Source organism: Trachemys scripta, chromosome 22, assembly GCF_013100865.1.
Source record: "Trachemys scripta elegans isolate TJP31775 chromosome 22, CAS_Tse_1.0, whole genome shotgun sequence".
Lineage (NCBI taxonomy): Eukaryota > Metazoa > Chordata > Testudines > Emydidae > Trachemys > Trachemys scripta.
The window spans coordinates 4,871,840-4,897,655 of NC_048319.1; the positions used below are offsets into that span (position 1 = coordinate 4,871,840).

The 25,816-nt window shown below is 45.9% G+C and overlaps 1 protein-coding gene across 1 annotated transcript in view; it reads right to left on the bottom strand.

Annotated features, from left to right (window-relative positions):
- STK11 (serine/threonine kinase 11) overlaps positions 1-19,002 on the bottom strand; it is a 72,599-nt gene extending 53,597 nt beyond the window's left edge. The window contains exon 1 of the mRNA XM_034755152.1: positions 17,199-19,002. Coding sequence (XP_034611043.1) covers positions 17,199-17,488 — 290 coding nt within the window. The 5' untranslated portion in view covers positions 17,489-19,002. The remainder of the gene's footprint in view (positions 1-17,198) is intronic.
- Positions 19,003-25,816: the final 6,814 nt, after the last annotated feature.

Sequence of the window (25,816 nt, forward strand, 5' to 3'; positions counted from 1 at the left end):
GCTGGGCTTTTGTACGTCAAGCACACAGTTAAAACAAACAAATAAATAAAGTCGTCAACATAACCGGGAAGGCAAATACAACTGCAAGTCCTTGGGTTTCTTTTCTTTTATGCTGTAGAGTTATAGTATGTGCAGAGTTCTTATTACAAGCAATATGCTAAGATAGCAAATGCTCGACAGCCACAGGCTTTGGGTGCTCCAGAACTGCATAACTATCTGCAGAGGACGGCTAGACATTTCTTAGAAGTGGGAGGTAATCCACCCCCTCTCCACAGCAGTAGCACCAGCAAAATAACCTCGGGGGCCTCCCCCTGCCCTCTTATCAAGTGGATACTACTTAGAGATGGAATCCTGAGACGGCCTCAATGACCCCCCTCCACCCATTTCTAGCCCTGTTCTGTCTTTTGCTCCCTAAAACCAGCAGGGGGGAGGGGGCTTTATGCAGGCAGCTTGCCCGTGCAAAAGGTTTAACCTCCAATCACTCAGTAGCAACACCTGCTGGCAAATTAGCTGAGGCTTTAACAGAGCTTTGAAAAGGTACAACAGCCCCAGGCCCAGAAAAAAAGGTGTTACAAGCGAAACAGACATATGGAAAGTAGGGGAAAAAAGTGAACAGTGAAGCCTATCTAAAGGGCCTCAAGGTTAGCCTGGACTCCTTCTGGAAAGAACATTTGTTTTGCTAACAAGTAGAACTAAAGCTATTATTCTATTCCACATTCCCCAGGTTCATGGAGCATCTTCTCTGGCAGGGGGAGCCAGCCACCCATGTCTCCACTGTGCATGGGCTATTACAGTTCACAATGTGGATTTGTACACTGAACCTGTTTTCAGCACAGATGTGCCATTCAAGAAATGCCATTTAAACTAGACCCAATACTTTGAGAAGAAGAGCAGCCCACTTCTTTCTGGTGTTTTCACTGGACTACAAAGGGGACACCCAAAGTTGGACTAAGGGCTCCACAGGCAACTTGCTAGGAAGCAGAGAGCCAGATCCAAGCTGTAGTGTGACAGTTTGCAGCCTCGGTCACCCTGGAAAGAGGTGCATCCTGAGAGGAGTAGAGAATGGAACGCCACTCTGGCCAAGCGCAGCATTGCATGCTGGGATATGGCACTGCAGACCACACCTCCATAGCCATATCAAAGGTTTCCATGGCCTCTTATTTTAAATGGGCAAGTTTTAGTTTGGCCACTTACGGTTGAGGTGAACTACCAGCTGAACAGAAGTACCACAAGTTCCACCCAAACTACCTGTATAGCTAAGGTCAATGAGCCTCTTCTGGAGTGATCCAACGAAGCCAATGAGTTAAATGTAACAATTCAAGCTCCAAATAATCTACAGCATGGGCAGTTGATTTGTGTTTTTCCACCCAAATTGGATGACAGAATTCTGCAAAATGATGTTTGTCTTCTCTAGAAGAAAATAAGTTTTTCCATTTTTGGATATTCCGCTGCACTGTGAGAGTGAACATTTCTGATGACCCTGCACAAAGGCCCACAATATGCCACAAATTCTAAAAAGAAAAGCAAATCTGCAATAAATTGGAACTGACAAAGATGACATTATCCTCCCATGCATTAGACAAGTTGCTTGGATAGCTCCAACTAAGTCACGGAGACAATATGGCCCTCAAGCTGCAGACAGAAGTTAACAATCCAGGGGATTTTCTTTAAGTAGTCTGCATTAACCTTTCCAAGTCTATACATGGTAATGGTAAAATGAGATCGCCCTTAGTCCTATTAAAAGTTTGGAAATCAGCAAGTTAAGGGTTCTCTGGACATTTAATTTCACTTGCTGTAGGGGATATTGGGTAGAGTCAATAGACATTTAAAAAGTCTTCATCATGCAATGATTTAGAAATTATAACTCAACCACCTCCTTCCCTCATTTAAGAGTCAAGCTCTTTCACCCCACTCCAATACTAGTATTCCCAATCTGTCCATTAACATGGCCTATAGCTAAATCACCCTGTGCTTTGACCCTGCCAAATGTCCCAAGTGAAGCAAGACTAGATCAATATTTGGATGAGGATAAACAAGAACAAAGAACAAACAGGGATTTGCGGGAGGTGCTTAATAGCACTGAAGTACCCTGGCCTGGTGGTCTGGGAGTGTGCATCAGGTGGGAAGGGACTCCATGCTGCTTAGAGATATGCCAACCAAAAATCTGCAGGCCCTCATGTCCAAAGTTAGGCACCCAAATCAAAATCTGGGAGCCTAAACAAGTGGCCTTGTTTTCAATGGTAACTAGCACTCAACACCCAGGGATGGATTAGGGTTTTGTGGGGCCCGTGGGCCAGAGCAAGTGGGGGTCCCCGCACCCTCCACTCTCCAGCATTCCTGGATGGGTAAGGAATGGTGTCCCTAGCCTCTGTTTGTCAGGGGGTGGTGATGGACGGCAGGAGAGAGATCACTTGATCATTCCCTGTTCGGTTCACTCCCTCTGGGGCACCTGGCATTGGCCACTGTCGGCAGACAGGATACTGGGCTGGTTGGACCTTTGGTCTGACCCAGTACGGCTATTTAGTGGGTGGGATAGCTCAGTGGTTTGAGCATTGGCCTGCTAAACTCAGGGTTGTGAGTTCAATCCTTGAGGGGGCCACTTAGGGAATCTGGGGCAAAAATTGGTACTTGGTCCTGCTAGTGAAGACAGGGGGCTGGACTCGATGACCTTTCGGGGTCCCTTCCAGTTCTATGAGATAAATAAATATATGGAGATATACCTATTTTTTATTTATTCATTCTTATATTCTTTTTATGACATTTGCCACAACTTTGGAAGCTGGCAGCGCAGACCCCTAACACAAGTTTAATCAAAATGTTTTGTCAGGGTGCATTTAAGCCAGGTTCAGATTAGTACAAGTCTTCCTGATTTATGTAGCTTCCCTCCCTTCTAGAGTTCACAGTAGGTTTCTGATCTTGCGCCTCATTTCCTGGGCTCAGCATCTGAAAAGACAGACAGGACAGTTCCAGGAACAGGGGGCGAAGTGCCTTCCGGATCTCCCTATTAAGTTCTCCACAGCAAGTCTTTTGAGTGACTTAGCAAGTTAATTGCAAACCTTTATTTTCTACAGCATCCATTAACTTGCCATGTTTATCATCTAGTTTTATTTCTTTATACTGTACAATGGCCAAAAGACTGCCTAACTTATATAAAGCTACAGCCACATAATAATAAAGATGATAAAGAATCAGGTTATCAGTCACTAAGCAGTCAATGTATTAATGCTTAAAGTCAAGACAAGACTAGTAGCTACTAATATTCCATAAAAAAAAAATCTAGTAATCCAATGTATGCTACCTGCAACTGACAGGCTTTAGGGCTAGTCTATACTGGCATCATTAAACCACGTCCATGAGGGGCGTGGCTCCCAGCGCTGGTGCACTGTCTACACTGGTGCTTTACAGCGCTGAAACTTGCTGCGCTCAGGGGGATGTTTTTTCACATCCCTGAGCAAGAAAGTTGCAGCGCTGTAAAGTGCCAGTGTAGACAAGCCCTTAGAAAGGAAACCTAAAAGTACCCCTTTCCCCTCCCTACTTCTATCCAGAGATAAAAATCTCAATGCTAATGTCCCAGAACAATCCTGAAACTCCCTCAAGGGTTCACAAGAACAGAGTTGCATGACGTGCATGGAGATCCTCAAGTGGAAGGTGCTAAGAAAGGGAAGACAGTTTTTTACCTTGAAAGGGTTATAGCACACAGTGCCTAGCAGACCTCAGATTCTCTCTTTCAGGAAAATATGTAAACATTGCAAGATGCCCGACTGATGCAAGCATGCAGAGAGCAATGCATAACGTCAGAGCCAGCTGCATTTTTTACATTCCAGCCACCTAGGGATTGCTCACTGAGATCAAAAGCCAATAAGAAAAAAATTATTCTTCTTCCAGCAGATAAGACAGGTAATAGCACTGAAGACTTGAACTCTGCTTCAGATGGCTGCACTGATCCAGACAAAGCACCAAGGAGGCATGAAGAGAGAGATATTGCCAAGGCAGTTTCAACAGCTGGGGGGGCAGACTTTCTTTGCTCAAATTTAAACCCCAACCGCACAATACCCGAAAGGAGTCTAGCAGTGGCTCACCCGCCCTCCCCCCAAAAGCACAACTGCACAGTGGAGGATCATATCTTGGGGCCCATGCTGCTGCCATGCAGACAAGCAGTGCAACAATGGAGGAGACTTGTCCTGGATGTCCTTCAGCACGATAAAGTAATCGCAGTGCAAACCTTGGGAGTCACATTCCGTTCGGGTTGATTACTAGTGATGTGTTAAGCAAGAACACAAGAAGGACAAGCGAGGGCACTGGTAGCCAGTAGTTACTTCATCCACTATACCAACCCCCTCAGTTACGAGTCATTAACCTCGGGCTAACATGCAACACAGGTTAAAGAGTGGTTTGTGTCTTAAAAAAAATAGACACCAAGGAACCTTGCAAACAGAATATTTTGAAATAAGTCACTTTTATTCCAAAATAGTGTTCACAGGGGGGAATTATACTGGAATAATTACAGTGCAATAGTTATTCAGCTACAGTGACATCAGTCAATTTCCCCATGCAGAAAAACCCTAAGATTTTATCCTCTCTCACCTTCCAAACTTCTGTGCATGGTTACAGTAAATGGGTCCTGGTTTTGGGACACAAACAGACTACTGCTTGCTACAAAGCCAGCTACAGAGAAAAGGCATCTTCAGAACAACATTGTGTACTGTAGCTTTGTTGAAACTAGAAAAGTGAGTAATTTGTAAAAATCAAAATGTTGCACTGGTTTCCTAATCATTTTCCAGTGTCAGAATTTGCCTGTATAAGTCTTAGGTAGACTCCAATGAAGAACACAAAGGTGCATCAGTACTACTCGCTGAGAAGTGGGAACAAGCTAGCCTTACACTTCAACTTTTGGGGTTGGATATGAGAAAGAGCCCTGGTTTTGTTATCTGGGCAGTGTCTAGGCCAGGCTTGAGTTGATCAGAGCTGTAGGCCACGTCCCAACTCCAGTTGCTCTGAGATTTAGCTTTGCTAAAACAGAATATCCAGTAACCTACTTTTTTAAATTGTGTGCACTGCCAAGAGCAAACCAAGGTCAAGTATCATAGGGCACGTCTTCAATGGGAGAAAAGGTCTGTTCTTAGGTTGATTTAAAAAACACAAGGTAAGACTTGTAAAAACTACAAACTGCCTTGGCTTCACTAGGTTTTTACCTCACGTTAGTTATCATGCATTCGCTAGCATGAGGAAAAATAACCCCCCATACCATCATCCCTGTCCCCAGTGATGATGCACCCTTACTTGCGACAGTGATTTCACATTTTTGCTTCGATCTTACGGTTTATTCTGCTGTCCAGCACTGTAGTGTGGGAGCATTTTCCACATAAAAAAAAAAATCAAAAAATCAGAAGCAACAGCCAAGGCCCTAGTGAACTTTCAGTTTCTCCTCAGTTCCCCCATTTTCCTCCTTCTCACGGAGAGGTGGTGTCTGGTTAATGCTTGCAAAGCACAGATCTCCTCTGACAGAAGTCATTCAAAGGCAGGAAAGAGTTTGAGATTGTTGTGGAAAGCTATACAAAATACCTTCTGTAGCCTCTACCAAACTGTCGTCTGTTTCTCCCCATCACCAGCCACCTGGAACTGTTAAAAATGTCCTTATATTTCAAGTGTTATGATTCTGAGGATCAGCATTGTAAAGTACCCAAGCAACCAACCTCAAAAGCCATAATCTTCTGCCTGAATGCTACACCTGCACTAAAATACATAACTCACCAAGAACTCACTCCTTATTTGCAATTAGCCAGCTAGTAATAGCAACGACCCATCTACAGTGCAAACGAACCACTTAGACCTATTAATGACTCAGATTCTATGAAGGTACACCAATAACTGCCCCTAACAGATCTTTCCAAAAACCCCTAAGAATCAGAAGTGCAGTCAGCTCTGCTTAAGCAGTGCTTCTTCTCAAAATCATGTCATTAACCGAGACATTTCCCTGCAATTCCAGGGCAGTTCTGGGAATTCCATCTGGGCCCTCTGTCTTTTACCACCACTACTTTAAAAAAACACAATCCGAACAACTAACCCATGACCGCAAGATAACCAGGTGAAGCTCAGAAGAGTCTGTTTAGTTTACATGTAGATAGATTTGCAAAGCGATTTAGCAGCTCTAATTATAGTCATGACCAAAAGGCTGAAGTAGATTAAATTAGCATGGAAACTGCAGTCAGCATTAGTGTAGGTCTAACAAGGTTCTTCATAATGAAGGGAGACAGGTTGAGAGCTTAGAATAAACAAGTGGAGAAGAGGGAGCGAAGCCACATTTAAAAGACTGCTTGCTGGGAAGGTTAGAGAAAACTATCAATATTGAAGAGGCTCTTAAATGCCTGACCCATGCGATTCACTCTCTCATACTTTCAAGTACTGCTACAAGTATTAAATAAGTCTGCCTTGATCAGATTAATAAATATGGTACATTCCTACAGTGCCTTGCAGCCTGAAGCACTCCATGAACTGCACAATAAGGGCATGTCTATACTGCATCTGGGAGAGTCTCTTCTCGCTTGGGTCCACAGACTTGTATTGGACGGGCTCAAGCTAGTGCTCTAAAAATAACTGTGGAGACACTGTGGTTCAGGAAGGGACGTGGGGAGGGAGAGAGAGAGAAGGGGGGGGACTTGAGAACCTATGTTCCAGCCCAAGCAGCAATGTCTATGCAGCTATTTTCTTTAAAAGGTACTGAAATGCAGCCATCTCTGGAGTGGAGACCAATCAAACAGGCCACTTCCCAGAGGAATAGTTATTCTTAAATTTAGCTAGTGGTGTGATCCAAAGTAGTAAGAAGAGACAATTGCCAGACTCTGATCCCCTCCAAATACACTTCTGTTTCCAAACTTCACATGGGAGAAATGTCGGTAAGGCATTTGATCCATCCTAGCAATGCTTGCACACTTCAGAGAAACGGTTAATGGCAATGGGAAAGAACTTTAGGGAACTGCAAGATCTCTGTACCTGGAACTCCCACCGACAGGATGGGCCGAGCTCATTCTGTCCTGCCCCTCAGCCAGGGCAGCAGAGTTCCCTACTCTAGGATCTCCTTGTGCTTTTACATTAGTTTTAAAGTTTCCAAGCTTCCCTTTCAGTTGCTCTGGCTCCATGTCTCCCTCACTTGCTACCATTAAAAAAATATTTTAACATGCAATTTAAATGCATCACATAAGTTTTAAGTTGAGGCCAGAGACCACCACCAATGTTATCTGAAGTATGTGCATGTGGGGAGGGATTCCCCTCCTCTATGGATACTAACTAGGCCAATCTGTCCCAGGCTTATGAAGAAGAGAGAGGGTGAATTTTTGCTTTTGGATTGAACCAGTGGCATATTTAAAAAAAAAAAAAAAAAAAAAAAAAAAAAAAAGGCATGAGGATATAACCAGACCATCTTAAGAAGAATTTACACACCCCTTTTCCTCCATCCCCAGACACCAATCAATGGGGCTGGGCTATGTTCAAATCGTAATACAGAAGTCCCTTCTGTACGCATCCTATTTATCACTACTGCCTGGGAACAGTGGTTTATGTCACGGAATTTCCTCTTTAGTGTCAGATTTCCTGAAACCCGTAGATTTGAAATAGGTCCCTCAAGCTGTGAATTTGCTTTGTTTTTGAAGAAGTTACACATGCAATATCCTTATACCTAGCAAGTTCATGTGGGGGTAACCTCTGCTTACTGTCACCATGACAAGGCAGACTGCAAGAATATGGGTTCATGCCAAAATATAACCAGGGAAGGGAAAAGACACTGTCTCTTCTAAAGGGAAGGTTTATGCTATCCCCAGACTTATTAGACTTGCCCAAATGGATAAGAACACTGACCCATCTGTCCAGTATCTTGCTTCCAGCTGTAGCAAGTATTTGATACTTCAGAAAAAGGGAAAAACCCTGTAATGCAGCTAGCTAATTGTCTAGTGTACATAGTGGGAGGGGAAGGGGCAAGAAGGTGGTGGGAAGGGCAAATTCCTTCCTGACCCCATGCTAGTGAACAGCATGAGATGTTAAGGTCCACTCTACAGTTAATCACAAGCAGCTAATGTGTTTTTAAACCCTAATATCCCTGACCACACCAAGAGCAAAAATCACACTTAACACTTTAAAAACATGACATTTTCCCAGCATAGACAAGGTCCTAGGCAGACACCAATCTAGGTGGAATGTTTACCAATGCAACCAGGGCCATTCCACCTTCTTAGGAAGAAGTTTGCAGAAAGTCTTGAATTCAAATCCTGCTACCTTCTAGGGTATAATTTAACTTAACCTCCAAGTAATGAAATTCCACAGATGAGGACCTTCCACTGAGGATGCCTTGCCCTTAATGAGTTCTGTTGGGCATCCCTGAACACAGGGACAGGTGCTGTTTTCCAGATAACTAGGTCCTACCCAATATAGGGTTTTAAAGGTAAGGGGCAGGACCCTGAAATGGACCTGTTGGATGGGGAAGCACACAGAGAGTGTGGCATATCAGTGTGATGTACTCCACCACTTAGCACTATCTGCTGGACTTGGTCAATTTCTAGGTGATCTTCAGGGGCACCCCAACACAGAGCACACTGCAATACTACATCATTCATAATAAGCGATAATGAGCCCACATAGAGACTGACTGCTGCTAGCGGACAACTATCTTCTTTCGCTTGCCCCTAGAGAGGTGGGAGGCCACTACTGCTCAGTTTAACACTAGCTTATCAAGCTGGAGCTACAGGCAAGAATTGCCTTCAGATATAACAGAAAGCAGGAGAGAGGCAAATTACGCCTTTCCGCTATCTGGTCCACAAGGTTTTTCCGTTAGGTTTAAGCTTGTTAGGATTTTGTTGTAAGGGGTTGCCAGTATTGATGGAGAATGATGAATCATACATTTGTTTTTTTCACGAGTGCACAGCTACAGATGGTATTTATCCACATGGCTTTTGTGAGCCAATGAGGTCCCAGAAGATTCTGCTTTGAAGTACAAGTTAACTTTTCTTTTTCCTCTTGGCAAAACGAACTAAAGTTTATTGGCAACTAACCCAAAAGTTAACTAAAATCAATTTGTAAAAAAAGATCTTGCTGTGGTTTTAAAAATCTATTATATATTTTAACATTTCACTCAGTTGAGACAATAATAGACTGGTCAGTGTTAATATGATTAAAAACAAAAGTCAATTTTCAATTTTCATGCACTAGTCTAGTGCTATAGCTTTCAGCCAGCAAACATGGGAGTGGAACATTTACAAATGTGCAAAGCTTCATTTTTCCCCTCCCAAATATATGTACTATCAATATTGAGTTTTCCGAGTACAGGAAAAGATTCTGACGTAAGCTGATAATTGTTACGATTCAAGGTTCTTTTGACCTCCTCTTTGAAGTTTTATTTCAGTATTATCCTTGGAATGAACATACACCTGCTAAAACACGGTAATCAAATATATGAAACATCCTTGCAGCCACAGTTTAGACTAGCCCCCCGAGCCAAAGTCCATTGAAGTCAATGGAGCTTGGGTCAGCCCCCATAAGCATTACTGAGCATTGCCATGTCCTAGAGGACTAAAGAGTGAATTGCTCCATAAAGTTGCAAAACCATCCTCAGAATCAGGAAAAAAGACAGACCGCACTAAACCAGGAGTGTCTAGATGTAAACATATAGGAATAATTTCTTAAATTAAAGATGAATACAAGTAAAGAACCAAAACTAAATTTCTAATCTATTCTCCATTTTCCTTTACAGATCGACCTTTATATTTTTTCTGGCTACTATTAAGTTTTTCTTGTCAGCTGAGTAAGAAATGGACTTTTAGCAATCATGAACAATCTTATGCAGAAGATGAGTGGAGGATCATACATGTTAGAGATGCAAGGGACTTCTGATCTCTAAATCCATATTCCTGAAAATGCAGGTCAAATCCTGATAAGGTATGTATTCAGATACTTCACTTGATCTTAGTCAAGCAATACTGAAGGGTCACAGCAGAGCTGCACACTGCAGAGCTTGGTAGACTGAGGGTCTATCTACATTCTAAAATTTTATCGTGTTTGAATACGATTGTGGACAATCCAGCTAGTGGTCAGCTTAGACCAGAACAAATCATGTTCAGCATCGCATTCTCTCTCGATCAGAAAGAAATGTTTTTGAATGCAATACAACTTTTGTAATCTAGACAGGTCCAAAGAACACATTTCCACTAGATTTAGAATAGCTTTGCATGTGAGTGGAGTGATAGAAAAACATGTCAGCCTCAGAAACTCGAATTCTCCATTTATCCGAGGAAGAAATACAGCTTGACGGGGGCAGTGCAAACTTTCTCACACTGCCAGCTGCATGCCTCAACCTGATCTCAAGGTGAGCCTGTGAATGAGAGGAGAGTTCAGACTCATTAATCCTTGGCTTCTCCCAAAAAAAAAAAAAATCACTAACAAGAGGAGTGGAGGGGACAATTAATGACAATTGTGGAGATAGTTCATGAGACATGGGACGTTTGCTTTCTAGACAGCCATTTGGCAAGTGTTTACATCATAAATACAAAAAAGAACACATTTCCCCTCCTGTTACAGGAGCTTCCAGATAAGATTCAATGTGACTAACCAGGCTGCACACCATCAGCAGAGCAGGATCAGTCACTTCACAAAAGCTGGTTTTTTTTAAAAAAAACCAGTTACCATCATACACAATCAGTTACACCATGAAGGATTTCCCCTCCAACCTTAACAAAGTGCTTCTGCGGCAAACTGCTTTTACCTGTCCCCAGTGAAAGCCTCACACTGAGAAAAGCTAAGCCTTGCAGAGGTTGGCATTAGCCCCCCTTTTTGGCTGCTGCAGATGTGGTTAATGCAGGAAGCCTTGAGACTTTTTTTCCAACCCCCCAATTCATCACTGCAGCTCACCACCCTTTGCTTTATTGTTTTTCTGCCCATTTTTTATGCTTCTAACATTTGGATAGGACCCATCTAAAGGCATGATAGTTCAGTATACAAGGAGCCCAAGCTTTGGGACAACTGCAGGAATATTACTGCCTGTCACAGCGGGGGCTCAGAGCCCTGCAGAAACAGAAGCCCTCATCCTTCAGGAAGTGCACATCAGCGCCTGCTCGATGACCAGTTTGAAGCTGCAATCGGCCTTCTAGGCCCCAGGCCACACTGCAGTACAACTGCGGATTCATTTTGGGAGGAGGCAAGAATAGAAGAGGCAGCTCAGGAACAAGGCCACTGACCTAAAAAACTTTGCTCTGGTTGAATAGGTTTGACTGATTAGCCCCCTTTTGGAGAGGGAAGCCCTTATCACACAGGTTCTCATGAGAGAGAGGGGATAGGCCAGGCTCTATTAATATGAACAGATTTAGCACAGGGGGATACTGTTTTGTATTGCACAGTCAATATCCTCTTCCCAAGCTTTAGTCCCTCGCATGCTCCCTCTCCCCCAGCAGCCCAGGCCATGTTGTTAGTATAGCACCATTGCCACCATCTCCACCCTCAACTGGGATATCAAGAAATACCCAAGGCTGTTTCTGTGCCTCTGTACTGAGCTGTATTTGGAGGCCTCTGAGGGGATAACACTGAAGTACAGGTACGAAGTGTTCTGACAGCCACTGCTAAACACAGCGATCTGATCCCGACAGCTCTCATCTTCCCAGAAGTTTAAAGCACCAGAAACGCACTAGCACATAAGCCTGCACAAACAGATCAGCTCTTCAGAGCTCCACAGATTTCTCCCAGCTCTAACTTGCGTGCGCATCTCTGGGAGGAATCCTAGAGAAAGGTTAAGACAGTGGGATTTTTTTTCCTTACTAGCTGCAGGCACTGACACACCCCACACCCTCTGTCAGTGTCAAGTGTCTGATGTTACAGACACATGCTCATGGAGCAACCACCCCCATGAGTTCTTCTATAGACACACTAGCCAAAGGTTCCCACTACTTCACAGCTGAATCCAGGCATCTGGCTTCACACAGGTTGACAGAGTAACACATGCAGGCCAGGCACCAAAGCCTTTTCTGACTTACCTAAAGAACGAAACTTGCAATTTGACGGTGCATTACAAGCCAGCTTTAGACAGCCACTAAGCGCAAAATGCATGACCTACTGCAGGACGCTAACAGGTGCCCAGCCCCATTATAGGCCGCTGCCCACAAGACAGGGTTGACAGGCTCTTGATTTGTCAATCAAAGCAGCAAGTGGTCACATTGCTTGCTGACCTACCCATTTCAAACCCCGAGGGGTTTGTAACGAGCAAGGTATTCAAACCAGAATGTGATTGCTGAGAATGGTAAGTACCGTACAGGACGCCTGGGATATCAACAGAAAGTCCCAAGCACTTAATTAAGTGAGAGACTATTAACATTTAGTTTTATTAAACTTGTGCTGCTGGAGACAAGTAAGCATCTGGTTTTCTTTCACCTATTTTAGCATCCCTCCTAAGCTCACCTTTTGTATTAGCTGGGGTAGCAGCTAACCACAACACTGTCTGGCAGAAGAGGCCACACCAAACCTTTCCCCACACAAAATGGGATGCCCACTATTACCCAGAGAGACAATCATTACACACCGAGGAGTTTAGACCCTCAAGATCCCCACCAGGATCTATAGGAACCTTAAAAGATCATTTGCCATGAGCAGAATGATGAACAAGAGCAGGGGGAGGGCAAATCGCTCAAAAGACTCAAATCAACATCTGAGGTCACAACTTCTGGGCCCATGAAGCTCCTGTGGTAGGAGACAAAATTAAAAGAGTTATTCTTGCCACGTAAATGAATCAGGAACATGTATTAACCATGCTACAGCCTTGGACGTTAGCCAGGAACCAAGAAAAAAAAACAGAACAGGGTGTAGACAGGATTAAACTGTGTGTTAACAGTCAGGGACTCGCATGTTGTAACCAGGTCCCCCTGCATCATTGTTTTATGATGGGATTTCAGAAATGGCTCTAACTTCACCGCAACTGCAGCCATGCTAGGGCACCAGGTTACAATATAATTGTGCCCAACTATACTAACATGGTTTGATTAGGAGTATCATGGCTCCAATCATATTAGAGGACAGAGCTATGGGTAGCAAGAAATCAGGGCTGGAGCATGGTTGGCTTACTCTTCACTGTGAGGATGGTGCCTATATTGCCACTTGGTGCCCAGACAGAATACGTAGGACAGATGGGCCCTTAAGACTCAAGCAAGTGAGGGTCTCTTAGCGCTGACAAGTCAACCGTACTGCAGGAGTGTTCTGTAAAGGATCCCCAGGTCCCCAGACACCATGCCAAGGCACTTTCACCCTCACTCGCAACATCAGACATTTAGAGCCCTTGTTCTAGCTGGAGCAAAGACCAATAACTGTGCCATCATGCAGCGATTCTGTGCTGGGGATAAACACCCAGCAGAGAGTCAACTGGGAGCACTACGCTCATTGACACTTCACCTCCAGTAAACACAAGAATGTCTGCAAGGTTTCTACAGTTCCAAATCTCCAGCTTACTGCTTGTGTCACTCAGCTGTTACTTTGTCATCCAAACTCAGCTATGCTTGAATTTGAAAGTCCAGTTGCAAAGGGCCATCTTATCTGCTAAATGTAATGCATCCATGTCAACCCCTATCTTGCTTGGAGGAGCCCTCTGTCTGCATGCACCACTGGGGGAATGGAAAGGGAGAGAGTAGTGTGTGGTGGTCTGGTCCTGATGGCAGAGAAAGAGAGATTTTGCTCTCGAATGGCATTAGCTAAAAACCGGGCTGCTTTAAGGTTAGATAACTAAAGTCACAGCCAGATCAAACTTTTGCCCAGCAGCAGACTGCCCTATGGTTAAAGAGACAAATCAGGAACCTCACCATGTACATTCGCAATAAAATCTGCGAGCCACTCACAACCCTTTGACCCCTCCTCCCCAAAATAGAAACCAGTGATGTAGGGGTGAGGTTGGAAATACAATCCCTGCGCTCTATGAACACCGCATGTCTCTCATTATGACGAACACACGAGAAATCTCAAGGCAAGTTAATTTTAGACCTCCCCAGGATTAACAAATCACAATCTCCTTGATCTTATGGGGTCACACACTACAGCCACCTTTGACAACAGATGTTGAAGGACTATTTCTGATATCCTTTGACATTTTGGGAATCTGATCCACTATGCAGAGAGAGGCAGTGATCTCCACTGGGATCGGTTGATTACAAAAAAAGTTGTAAGGAATTTTAAGTATTAACTTTTTAATGACTGTTGTGCTGGTGAATGGTGTTAGATCAACATTTTTCCCCACAACCGGTAAAATACAAGAGAAAGTACACCAAGCCTCCCTCCTCCACCCCCCCAGTTATGTGCCTCAACCTCATCTGGAGGGCGCCATATCTCTAGGGAGAAGGGAGCTCAGTCCCTGTAGCCCATTCAATCTTGGGCCTCTCTGGTGAGGCCAAGGAGATCAGCTAATGCTAGTCACAGACGTGACTTTTGTAATGTGGACGCCTGCCTAATGGGAATTAGGCCAAGACCAAACTTAGGTCAAATCGGCCACTGAGCAGCAATCAGGCAGCAGCAAGTTTCAGGACATACCAAACTGAACCACATGCAAACTGTTAATCAGGAGGTTAGAGGCTCTGTATCCTAGGCTAACTGCTCAGAGCGACTCAGTCCTTTTTAAGCATTGTTGGCACATATCCAAAGGGACAATTACTCCTCAACTCAGAGCAATAAGGGGGAAGCCTGACTATGGGCCGAATCACAAAGGGTCTGCAGAGCAAACAACTGCAAGTGTGCCAACAACACTGTGCCAATTGTGTTCCCACTGAAGTAAACCGTGCAGGATTAGTAGGCCCCAATATATTTAAAGTTACAGCTCAGACTATAGACAGCAGACTCATTCATTCTGATAATCTTGGAGTAAGGAAGTGGAATCTTGTCAGGTCATGTCAGAAGTTAGTTTTAGTTCAGAACGGGTAGTAGTCCATTTTCTATAGCATGTGAACAGCTCACTGGGGTAATGAGTTTAAATCACATTTAAGTAAGGCTGCTCAAATCTGACTGCAGCAGATTGAAGTTTTAATGGCGTTTGGTTGGACAGCACGACTGGAACCAAGCCACATTAGAACAGTGTTCAGATGCAGTGCTATCCGGGGTTAGGTCACTACTGGGATTTGGTCCCCACCCATGCTGCCCAGCCAGACCACCCCATATCTCAATAGGCTGCCACAACAAGCCTTGAGCACAACGGTTAAATAGGTGGAGACTTATCACTTATATTGCAGTAGTGCCTAGAAGCTTCCACTAGGGCAGGGCCCCATGGAAAGCCATGCCACCGACTCAAAGTTTGATCTAAAAGACAAGATGCAACAAGCCGATGAAATAAACGAGTGGGGGAGGGAAGAAAAGGTGATAAAAACAGGCCATTTTAGTACAGTTATAGAGCTAAAAGAGACCCTGGCTAGAAGACTGAAGTGAAAGCCTGACTCCGATAGAGTGCTTTGGAACTATGGCTAGTAATAGCCAGCTGCAACTGAATGGACAGCACATGCTGGTCTCAGAAATTAAAATATCTTCTGGCTAGACTGCTCTGGTAACTAAACCAGCTAGATGAAACTGAACAAAAACATCCACAGAGAAGCTAAAAACAATAAACAGAACACAGGAGATTTCTACATCGAAGTTCCTTTCAGAACAAAACCTCTTCCACAGTCCCCCCTCCCCCCCACACCCCATTAAGCTGATAGGTTAATTCAAGGAATTTTTATGAACTTGGAGGGAGGAGCTTTTAAAATAAGTTTTAATTAAGGAGAAGGCAGCCTGTCTGGTTTTTTGGAGATGTTCTTGATGTAACTGGAGAACTTGGTGGGGGGGGAGAGAAGGGGACAAAGGGGGGGGGGGGAGAGAAGAAACACACTGCAGGAAACATTTTATTACACATTAACCAGCAGTTTACTTTTATAATGAACTGGAGCCAACACAGCAAAGTCCCCTGTTTGATTTCATTATTATGCTGTAGCTGAGCCGGTTCACTCTGTACTCTCAAGGTTAGAAGGTAAACCTGGAGAGCTAATTGACAGAAGGCCTAATACACCATGAAGTATCATCCAGCTAATCTTAAAAAACACAACACAAAACACACACCCCTCCAAACCAAAACATGAAGAGTTCACTAGGTCAGGGCTCGACACACAGCATGCAGACGTAACACCAGAAACATCACAAGAGACTTCTAAAACATCTTGCAAGTGTTCCTCCTGCTTCAAGATAAGCTGTTGCAATGAATTAATTCTTTTTGGCAGCAGAAGAGTCCTGGTCACTCCAGATAAACAATCATATCTTGCATGGCTATACTGAGCAGTTTGTTGCAGAAAATGCAGTGGTCTCTGAAGGGTCATTGCACTTTAAGTGTAACATCAAGAAATGGTAAGAAAAATGAACAATGCTTGCTAATGAAACAGAACGGGTTTATCCCTACAACGTACTTTAACTACTTTGCTGGACTGAGCTGTTTGTGCACAAACATCTATCAACACATAACTTCGCTCTTGCTTAAAGTGCTTTAACCATAAATCTTGAGTGACATTTAAAAAAAAAAATGGTGGGCAAGTATCATCCCCATTTTACAGATGGAGAAACTGACTGAGACAGAGATAAGTGACTTCCCAAAGTCATACTTATCAATACCAGATCCAGGACTAGACCCCCATGTCCCCTGATGCACACTAGGTGCAAATGCACTGGACCAAGCTGCCACCTATATAACAGGTACCTAGAATGCACAGTCCCTAGGGCACGGGCTATTAAGTGCAACACACACTGATAATACTGCATATGTACATGACTTTGCAGAGTTTGTTTTAATTATACAACCTTGGTTAGACCAAGTGAGCACAATGCAATTAGCCATGTGCCTCTTTTGTACAAGACTTTAGAAACTGAGGTTCTTTCTGCTCTGTGACATTAGGGAACCCGTAACATGCCAAGTTTTACACAAGTAGAAACATTTGCTTCACCATGCCTCTGAGATGAAGTTTTCTTTCCCTGTTCCCCACTGTTGTGTGGTATTTGAGAGCACTCTTTATCCCAGAGTTGGTTGCATTTCAAGGGGAAGCAACTCTTGCATGTATATAGTTCGAAAATGTCTTTCAAAACGCAAGACTATACACAGTGTTGTACAAAATACAGAATGCCAGCTGGAAAATACTGACCAAAGTTAACCTTTTGATTATTACCTATAGGAATCTCATACTCACTTTTTAACATTTGCCTCCCCATTGGGGATCCTGCGGAGTTTCTTCTTCTTCAGGATTTTGACAGCTCTCCTACAGAGGGTTTCAGAGTCCAACATCTCCTTGACTTTGCCATAAGACCCTTCTCCAAGTAAGTCCCCCATTAGGTATTTGCCAATGAGCTTGGCCCTTTTGCGCCGTGGCTGGTAGATTACTTCCGTGGAGTCAATGCGATGGATGAACGTGTCCATCCCCACAGACATCAGTTCACTCTCTGCAAACATACTCAACTCCTGCGGCTCCTGCACATCCATCCTGGATTAAGTTCCTTAACCTGTTTTCCTTAAGTGCTCAAGGTTTTAATCCAGTTCTTTAATTTCCAACGCTCCCTTTTACTCCTTCTTGAAATAAAAGTTTTCCAGAAGATTGTACGAACGTTAATTTAAAAAAAAAAAAACCCCACTATGAGCGGCTTCCAGCCAAGGAGGGTCCTACAAATTCCAGTGCCTGGTTCCAACAACTCAATGTCTCGTTAATAAAAACAAAAAAGTCTCACCAGGTACTTTCTCAGTTTGGGATTTGTTTTACTATTGACCTGATCCCACCACTTGGGTTCTTTCAGGTCAGCTTGCTCTCGCTTGACCTTCTACTGGGTTGCAAATTGGTTCGTAAGTGCTAGGTCATCCTCTAGGGCTTCAGAACCACAGATAAACAAAAACATGGTCAAGTCTTTTTCATGACTTTCCATTACTAACAGATAATGGTTCCCAATTCCAAACTGCGAATTGCAGGGTCATTTACTCTCCCCTGCCACCCTCACCTCCCAGGTATGAGCTCGGATAATTTTCTCAGCCGTTGGGTAGCTGGAACGAAGTTTCTTGGAAGGTGATTTCAACACCTATTCTAATTTCTTCTCTTCCCCCCCCTATGAAAGTTTGAGGCCTTGTGCGCCTATCAATATCTCCCAGGGGCATCCTTCAACCACTTGGATTGTGCCTGACACATGATGTGTCACCACCACTGGTCCAGGTGTCAGGTAGGCAGACAACACAAATCCTACTAAAACTTCACCCAGCCTGTCCTCCCCTCCTTAAAGCGTGATTGGAGGAGCGGGCTCTTTCCCCCTTACAAGACCCCAAAACACACCCTTAGAGAGGGGTCACTCAGGAAATGCTAATGCTGCGGAGGCTTTTCTTCCCATTTACAACCCCCCAAGCCGCCCCACAGGTGTTAATCAGGAAGAACTGATCCAGCTAATTTCTTCCCCCCCCCCACACTGTCACCACACAGCAAACGCCCCCCAAAAGGGGCAAAAAATGAACTCCCCCAGTATACCCCACCCAACAGAGTCCAAGGGAGCTGACCTCCCCCAGCCAACCCCAAGAGGAAGGTGGCCCTTATCCCTCCCAAACGCACCCAGCCCCCCCCCTTTAACAGGGGATCAGTCGGGGGGGAGCGCACCGTCCCCCCCTGCAGGACTCCCCCGCCCCGGCAGGAGATCAGTTAAAGGGGGAGCTGGCCCTACCCTCACCGAGAGGTCGGAGAGAAGCTGCGGTCACTTGTTCTCTCCCTCAGCGGCCTCCCCTGAACGGGGGCCCCGCTCCCCCTACCCAAGCCGGAGCTCTGCCGGGGGGGGGGGGCGATCCCCCTACACGGCCCAAGGGGACCCCCCTCAGGGGGCACCCCGCAGCCGCCCTGTCCCTGCGGAGGGGCCCCGCTCTCCCCACTCCCGCCTCACTTCCGAGCGCTCCGGGCCGCCTCGCCCCCGCCTCCTCCAGCCGCCGCAGCTAACACGCCGCCGCCATTTTGTTTACCTCCCTCCCCCCCCTCTAGCTCCCGTCCCGCGGCCTCCCCTCCCCACTCCGGGGCCTCACGCCTCCCTAGCGACCGACGTGCCCGCCCTTTGGCTACGGCCTCAGCCCCGCCTCCGCCCTCTCCTCCTCTGATTGGCCAGTGCGGGTCGACCGGGTTTCCTTGCTTCCGATTGGATCGTTTCATTTAGCGTTCGCTCCCCACTCCGCCTCCGGCTGCAGCGGAGGGTTTTAATAGGCTGGGAGCGGCCTTCAGTCATACGCGTAGGGTGGGGCTCGCGCGGTGGACCTGTGGGGCGGGGGGAGGTGAAATAACAGAGCGCAGAGGGCAAGGGTCAGAGGGCAAAGGGCAGAGGGCAAAGGGGAGAAGGATTGGGGTATTATCTAGAGAGACAGGTGGCCCTAACTAGGTGGGCTGCCCTGTAGGCCTCTGGGCTGGGCTTTGCTAGAGCCCTGACCCTGGGCTGCTGGCTCTCCCCATCCTGCCGCGCACAGGCCTGCCCCACCTCCAGCCAGCTCGCCTGGTCGGCTCTGCGTGCGGGGACGGAACCTGAGCAGGGCCGAGGTGACGCTGGCGGGCAGAGGGAAGCCCTTGGAAGCATTGGCGGCCTCTGAAGAGGCACACCCTCGGTTGGGAAACTCAGCACCTGGGCGAGGCGCGCTGCTGGATTCTCCGCTGTCCTGTCGCGTAGCAGCATCTGCACATAACACTTTCTACCATCTTTAGTCGGCTCGGAGGGTCTGTCCCAGCCTGGTGGATGATGACCAGGCCTTTGGTATCCCGTCTACCTCTGTCTGGCTCTGGACTATAGCAATACAACACTTGGCATGAAGCTATCAGCCCTTAGGAACTGCTGGTTAATGCAAAACACTGCAGCACATCTGACCAACATGGGGTACTGCAAGCACATCAGACTTGTTCTCTGCTTTCTATGCTGGTTTCTTATAGAATATCAAGTGAGCTTCAAGGCACTCCATGGTCTGGGCACAGGGTTGTTAAAAGGGCCTAAAGCTCTGGAGTGAAAACCGTGGTAACACCTCCGCTCCTGTGGCACAATCGAACTTTCCACAATAAGGGTAAAGCATGTCTGTGCAGGAGACAGAGCTTTCTCAGGGCCCAATCCAAGACTAAATTGTAGAACAAATTCCACCAGGAATTAATAATCATCCCAAACATCACCACCTTCTGTTCCAAGGGCAAAGTGCACTTTTCCAACCTGCCTTCTTGAACATAAACCCAGAGCAGTGCGTATGTTAAAAAAAATCAAAACCCTACCAAAACAAAACCCTGGATTGCACACACAGTTGTCTCACTGAGAAGAAAGCAAGAACAACTCGCACGTCAGATATTAGTCGTACCGCTTAATGCATGACTAAAAAGTGCTCAGGTACTATGGTGATGAAGGTGGTATGAGAACCTATGTAGACTAGATAGCCTGTCTAAGGGCATTCCTGTGGACTGCGTAAGGCACTTGGATATGTACATCCATTTAGGTGATTTGGCAGGAGTCTGGAACCCACACCTTAATCCCCGTTAAATAACGTGTCAGTAGCCAACCTCAACTTTGATACAGCGGGGACAACAGGTCCCAGCGTGAAATGTAGCATCTGCACAGAACAAGATACAGAGTTACCAACTCTTGGCATTTGGGTGCTTTTCTCAAAGCCCCTGCTCCAGGAGTCCTATGATTACATGAGAATCTCAGCTTTCATTTTTTTAAAGTAAGTTTGTAGCCAGAAAAAGCCTGACAACATGACCTCTAAAGGCTACGACACCAGAAGAAAAATAACAAGAACCCCACAATTGTTAATTTACAAGATCTCTATTTTTCAGGCCTAGCTGATGATTTTTTAACACTTGGGATTGCAATACTGAAGATATAGCCCTTCCTGCTGGGATGTGCATTGCCTCCATGCTATAGATGAACATGGTTCTCTTCTTATCCCGACTACTCTCCTGTGACTCCATCCTCTATGGTCTCCCTGAGTCCTAGCTTCCCAGGCTATGCAGGATGCTACATCTTACCTTCTTAGATGCACCAAAAACAATAATTCCATCATCCCCAAACTCAAGCCAACTCTACTGGGATCACTGCAGCACTTAGTGCCTTACTTGTTTTTAAAACCCTCCACGGAGTTGCTCCAGCCAACCTTACGAAGGTTGTCTCTCTATATTTCCTCCCCTTTTCCTGCTGGCTGGCTAAGATTGAACTCATCTGTTCCTCCAAACAATCTGGCCACTGTTGGCGTGAGAGCCTTCTCCTCTGCAGATCTCACCATCTGAAACACCCCATATGCTGTTGCAGTAATTATGCATATGAACATAGGTGCACAATGGAACGCACTTTCTTTTTAATATGTTGTCCTATAAACATCCTAAAATGTCTTTGGGACCAATGTGATGACATCAAGGTACAGTATGTAAATAGGATGGCCGACCAGCCAGCCAGCAAGTCTTTCAGTAGCACAGTCAGTGTTGGTACTCTCAGGCCTTGTGGCCTTCGACTCAGGGAGAGCTTTGTTTAAGTAAGGACTGAAGGCCTGATTCTGCTCTCACGCTGCTGTAGGTTAGGAGTAACTCCAGTGAAGTCAGTAGAATTACATTGGCATGACAGGGGAATCAGACCCTTAGGATTCAGCCAATAAAATGCACGGTGCTGCTGGGATTTTTGTCCTTTATCATGTGCCTGATTTATAGAGGCACATGTAATTAAAATAATAGACTGGCGCTGTAGACCAGAACCCCTCCATGGACAACCTAGGGACCTCCGCTCTTCTGACTGCTCTTTGACCCCCTCCCTGGTGAAGAGGGAGCTCACCTCCCTCCTCCCCGCTCCAACAGCCAAAACCATCCTAACTCTGCCCACCCCAAGGCACCCCTGCCCCTCTCTTTTCTTTGCCTGTGGTCATTGACAGTATGACGCACACAAAAATACCCTCTCCTGGCAGACGTCGCATGTCTCTGCTCAGGAGCAGTTGGCATCAGCCACACCACACGAGTCCCAGCTAGAAGGACTGTTAGCGTGTCCTGATGTGGCAGTTTCCTTGTTCAGCACCAGTTGGTACTTCTCAGAGCTGGGGTATCGCCTGGCCCACTTCCCTTCAACTGGAGCCTAAGTGGACTGTATCCCATGAATTTGGGTGCTGGTGAAGTCAAGCTCAGGAAGAGAGAGTGTTTGTATGGGAATTGGATGGTCCCTAGCCTTTGTTTGCCAGAAGCTGGCAATGGGCGACAGGGGATGGATCACTTGATGATTACTTGTTCTGTTCATTCCCTCTGGGGCACCTGGTTTTGGCCACTGTCAGAAGACAGGGCTAGATGGACTTTTGGTCTGATCCAGTATGGTTGTTCTTATGTTCTTGTGTAGCTTGCTTACTACCGTATTGCTGACAGCTAACCGCGTTAGAATAGGGGTAAAATTTTCATAAACACCTACGTGATACAGGGCCAGATTTTTAAAGATATTTATGCAGTTGGGCACTTAGTGGGGTTTACAAAAGCATCTGCGTGCCTGACTCCCAGAGAAATCAATCTTTACAAATCTGGCCCCTTCTGCTTATATTTTAATGGGGGGATTTGCACCCAGGAAGAACATTCGTTCAAAGAGGGGTATAGAATAAATATCATCAGGGACAAATTCTTCCATAGTGTAACTCTTTAGTGGAGTTACACCAGGGATGAATGTAGCTTATGTGGTTCTTTTAAGGATGTGTTGCTTATTCCACATTCTTTCCAGATGCTATCATTTGCTTCTGGTCAGTGGTTTACAAAACGCAAGAAAAAAATGTTGAAGTCTTCCCTACTTTGACAAGCACAATAGTTTCATTTGACGAAGTGAAAAACTATTTTAGGCTTTTAAGAGCCAGTTCTAAAATCCCCATGTAGATTTCACATTGGGTTTGCTTTTGATCATATAAGCAAGATTGGCTTGTATTTACTCTATGCGCTCAGATTAGATAGCTAGAAGGATATGAATAGGGATGGGTGGATGGATATCGGTAGCTAGATAGATACATAGGGTGATACAGCCTTGCCAACTTTCATTATTTTATCATGAGCCTCAGATTATTTGATATTATTTTTAAAGTCCCAGCTCTGGGAGTCATGTGGCTACATGAGAATCTCAGCTTTCATTGTAGGTTTCTAGCCTTTGTGCTTGCAGAGAAAAGCTTGAAAACGTTATAAAAACAGAAGTAAATAAAATGTAATTAAAAAAAAAACCTCACGATTTTTAAGCCAATCTAATGATTTGGTTGCCTGAAGCATTTCATAGCATGTCCTGAGTGTAGTGAGACTTAGGGGTTAGTTGGGCAGACATTATAGCGTTCAAAAGGCTCCCCCCGGGGGGAGTGACACTACTACCTATATTATATCAGGGAGGACGCAAGTGATGAGTTCAAACAGCTGCATGAATGATCTCAAAAACAGTGATAAGGATCCCTATGCAGTTACATGCTAATTACTTACTAATCTGGAGATCTGAGGAAAGAGGAATCTGTTGCAGTGCATTAAGGAAAGTCGCTTACCAAGATTTCAAAAAGAATCGGCTGCTTCGATGATCAAGAACAGCATCTGCCATGACATGTGTGAGGATACAAAGTGTTCCTAAATCCTCATGCTTCGTGGTGTAATGTGGTTGTTAGCAAGGGTCAGGAAGAAATTCCTCCCCCTTGTCTCACAACTGTGGGGTGGATCAAGATCATGGCTGGGAGTCAGGAGACCTGGGCTGTCTTTGTTGACTCACTGTGTGTCCTTCAGCATGTCACTTCCCCTCTTTGCACCTCAGTTTCCCTACATGTGAAATAGGGCTAATAATACCTTTGTAATGATAACTGTTTGTATTATGATCGTACCAGATGACCCATCTGAGATCGGGGCCCCATTGTGCTAGGCACTGTATAGACTCACAGTGAGAGACAGTCCCTCCCCCAGAGAGTTTGTAATCTCAATAGACAAAGGGTCGGAGAAAGGGAGGATTATAATCTCCATTTTACATCTGGGGAATTGAGGCCCAGACCCACAAAAGGTATTTAGGCTCCCAACTTTCTCTGAGCCTAAATACCTCTGTGGATCTGGCCCAGAGAGATTCTGTGACTTGCCCAAGGTCACACAGAGAGTCTGTGGCAGAGCCAGAATCATAGACTATCAGGGTTGGAAGAGACCTCAGGAGGTCATCTAATCCAACCCCCTGCTCAAAGCAGGGCCAATCCCCAGACAGATTTTTACCCCAGTTCCCTAAATGGCCCCCTCAAGGATTTAACTCACAACCCTGGGTTTAGCAGGCCAATGCACAAACCACTGAGACCTGAACCCAGCTCTCCTGAGTACTAGGCCAGTCCCTCAGCCCCAGGGCCAGCCTTCTTAGGCTAGGTTTTGACTCCCTGCTGAAGCATCCAACCCTGGCTACTGCCAGAGGCTGGCTAGCAGACCAGGGTATTACCACCTGTAGTTACTATTATCCTTAAAGCACTATAGGAGTGGGAAAACACTTTACAACCCAGTACAAGTACTCTGTGGGCCCAGAGCTGTGAGGTGCCGAGTGCCCGCAACTCCCCCTGAAGTTGATAAGAAACTGAGGATTTCAGAATCTCCAGGGACCAAGGCTGTGGCAGAGACTGGAGTGTGAGTCACAAGTCATGTGACAAGTCATGTGACTGTGTGTTGCTGAGGTTTGGCCGCTGTTTTGTAGTTCCGGATGATAGAGGGCTGGATCCTCGGCTGGTGTCCATCGATGTAGCACCAGTGCCGTCAGTGGAGCCACGATGATTTCCTAGCCCAGGATCTAGCCCGTAGAGTGTGTTATAGACAATGAAATGCCTTAAGGTGGCAGTCCTTACCTTCCTGGCAGGTATCGCTGTGAGGAGACTGGAAGTTCGTTTCCCCTCTATCTCCCCCAGCTTGATCAGGGATTTCGTTGAGGAGGGGTATTTCAGTAACCCTGTTATTAATTTAAATAGTTTGCTCTGCAGCTGCTGTGCCCACCCGATCCCCGGCATATTTACTCAGTGGTCTCTGCAATCTCCTGCAGCAATTTCATCTCCTTCAGCACATGTTGTGTCAAGAATTTCCCCTTGGGACTGAGGAAGGACAGGTGATCAGCAACCCTTCATTCCCCTTATCTGCTGACAGCCTGTAGCCCTGCTCCCAGTAGTGTTAACATTCTTCCACTAGGTGGCAGTGCAGGCACATGAACAGGGCACCATGCTGGTGGGTCCACATGGCCAACATTTTCAGAAATGGCTACTGATTTGAGGGCCTGACTTTTTGGGTGCCCAGCCTGAGATTCCCTAGGCTAATTTTCAGAAAGGGCCAAGCAGCAAGAGCTCCCATTGCTTTCAAGTGGAGTCATGGGGGCTCACTGCTTCTGAATGCCAGGCCCTAAGTATATGTATGTCTGAAATTGACCACCCAAAAATCTGGTGGTAACGGTCATGTCATCTCTGGGTATAGGTTAAAAGTCAACATGAGAGGCAGAGTCACCCTCAGGGTCGGCTCTAGGCACCAGTGCTCCAAGCATGTGCTTGGGGTGGCACTTTCCAAGGGGCGGCACTCCGGCTCCTTTTGGGGTTTTTTTTGTTTTGCTTGGGGTGCAAAAAGCCGGGAGCCGGCCCTGAGCAGAGGTGAGCTGCAGCCGTGGGAGGCGCGGGGAGAGCCGCAGAAAGTAACCTGGGAGGAGGAGGGGGGAACAGAGGAACCGTCTCCCACCGCCGCAGCTCACCTCCGCTCCGCCTGCTCCCCTGAGCGCGCTGCCACTGCTCCGCTTCTCCCCCCTCCCTCCCAGGCTTGCCCCGTGAATCAGCTGTTTTGCGGCAAGCCTGGGAGGGATGGGG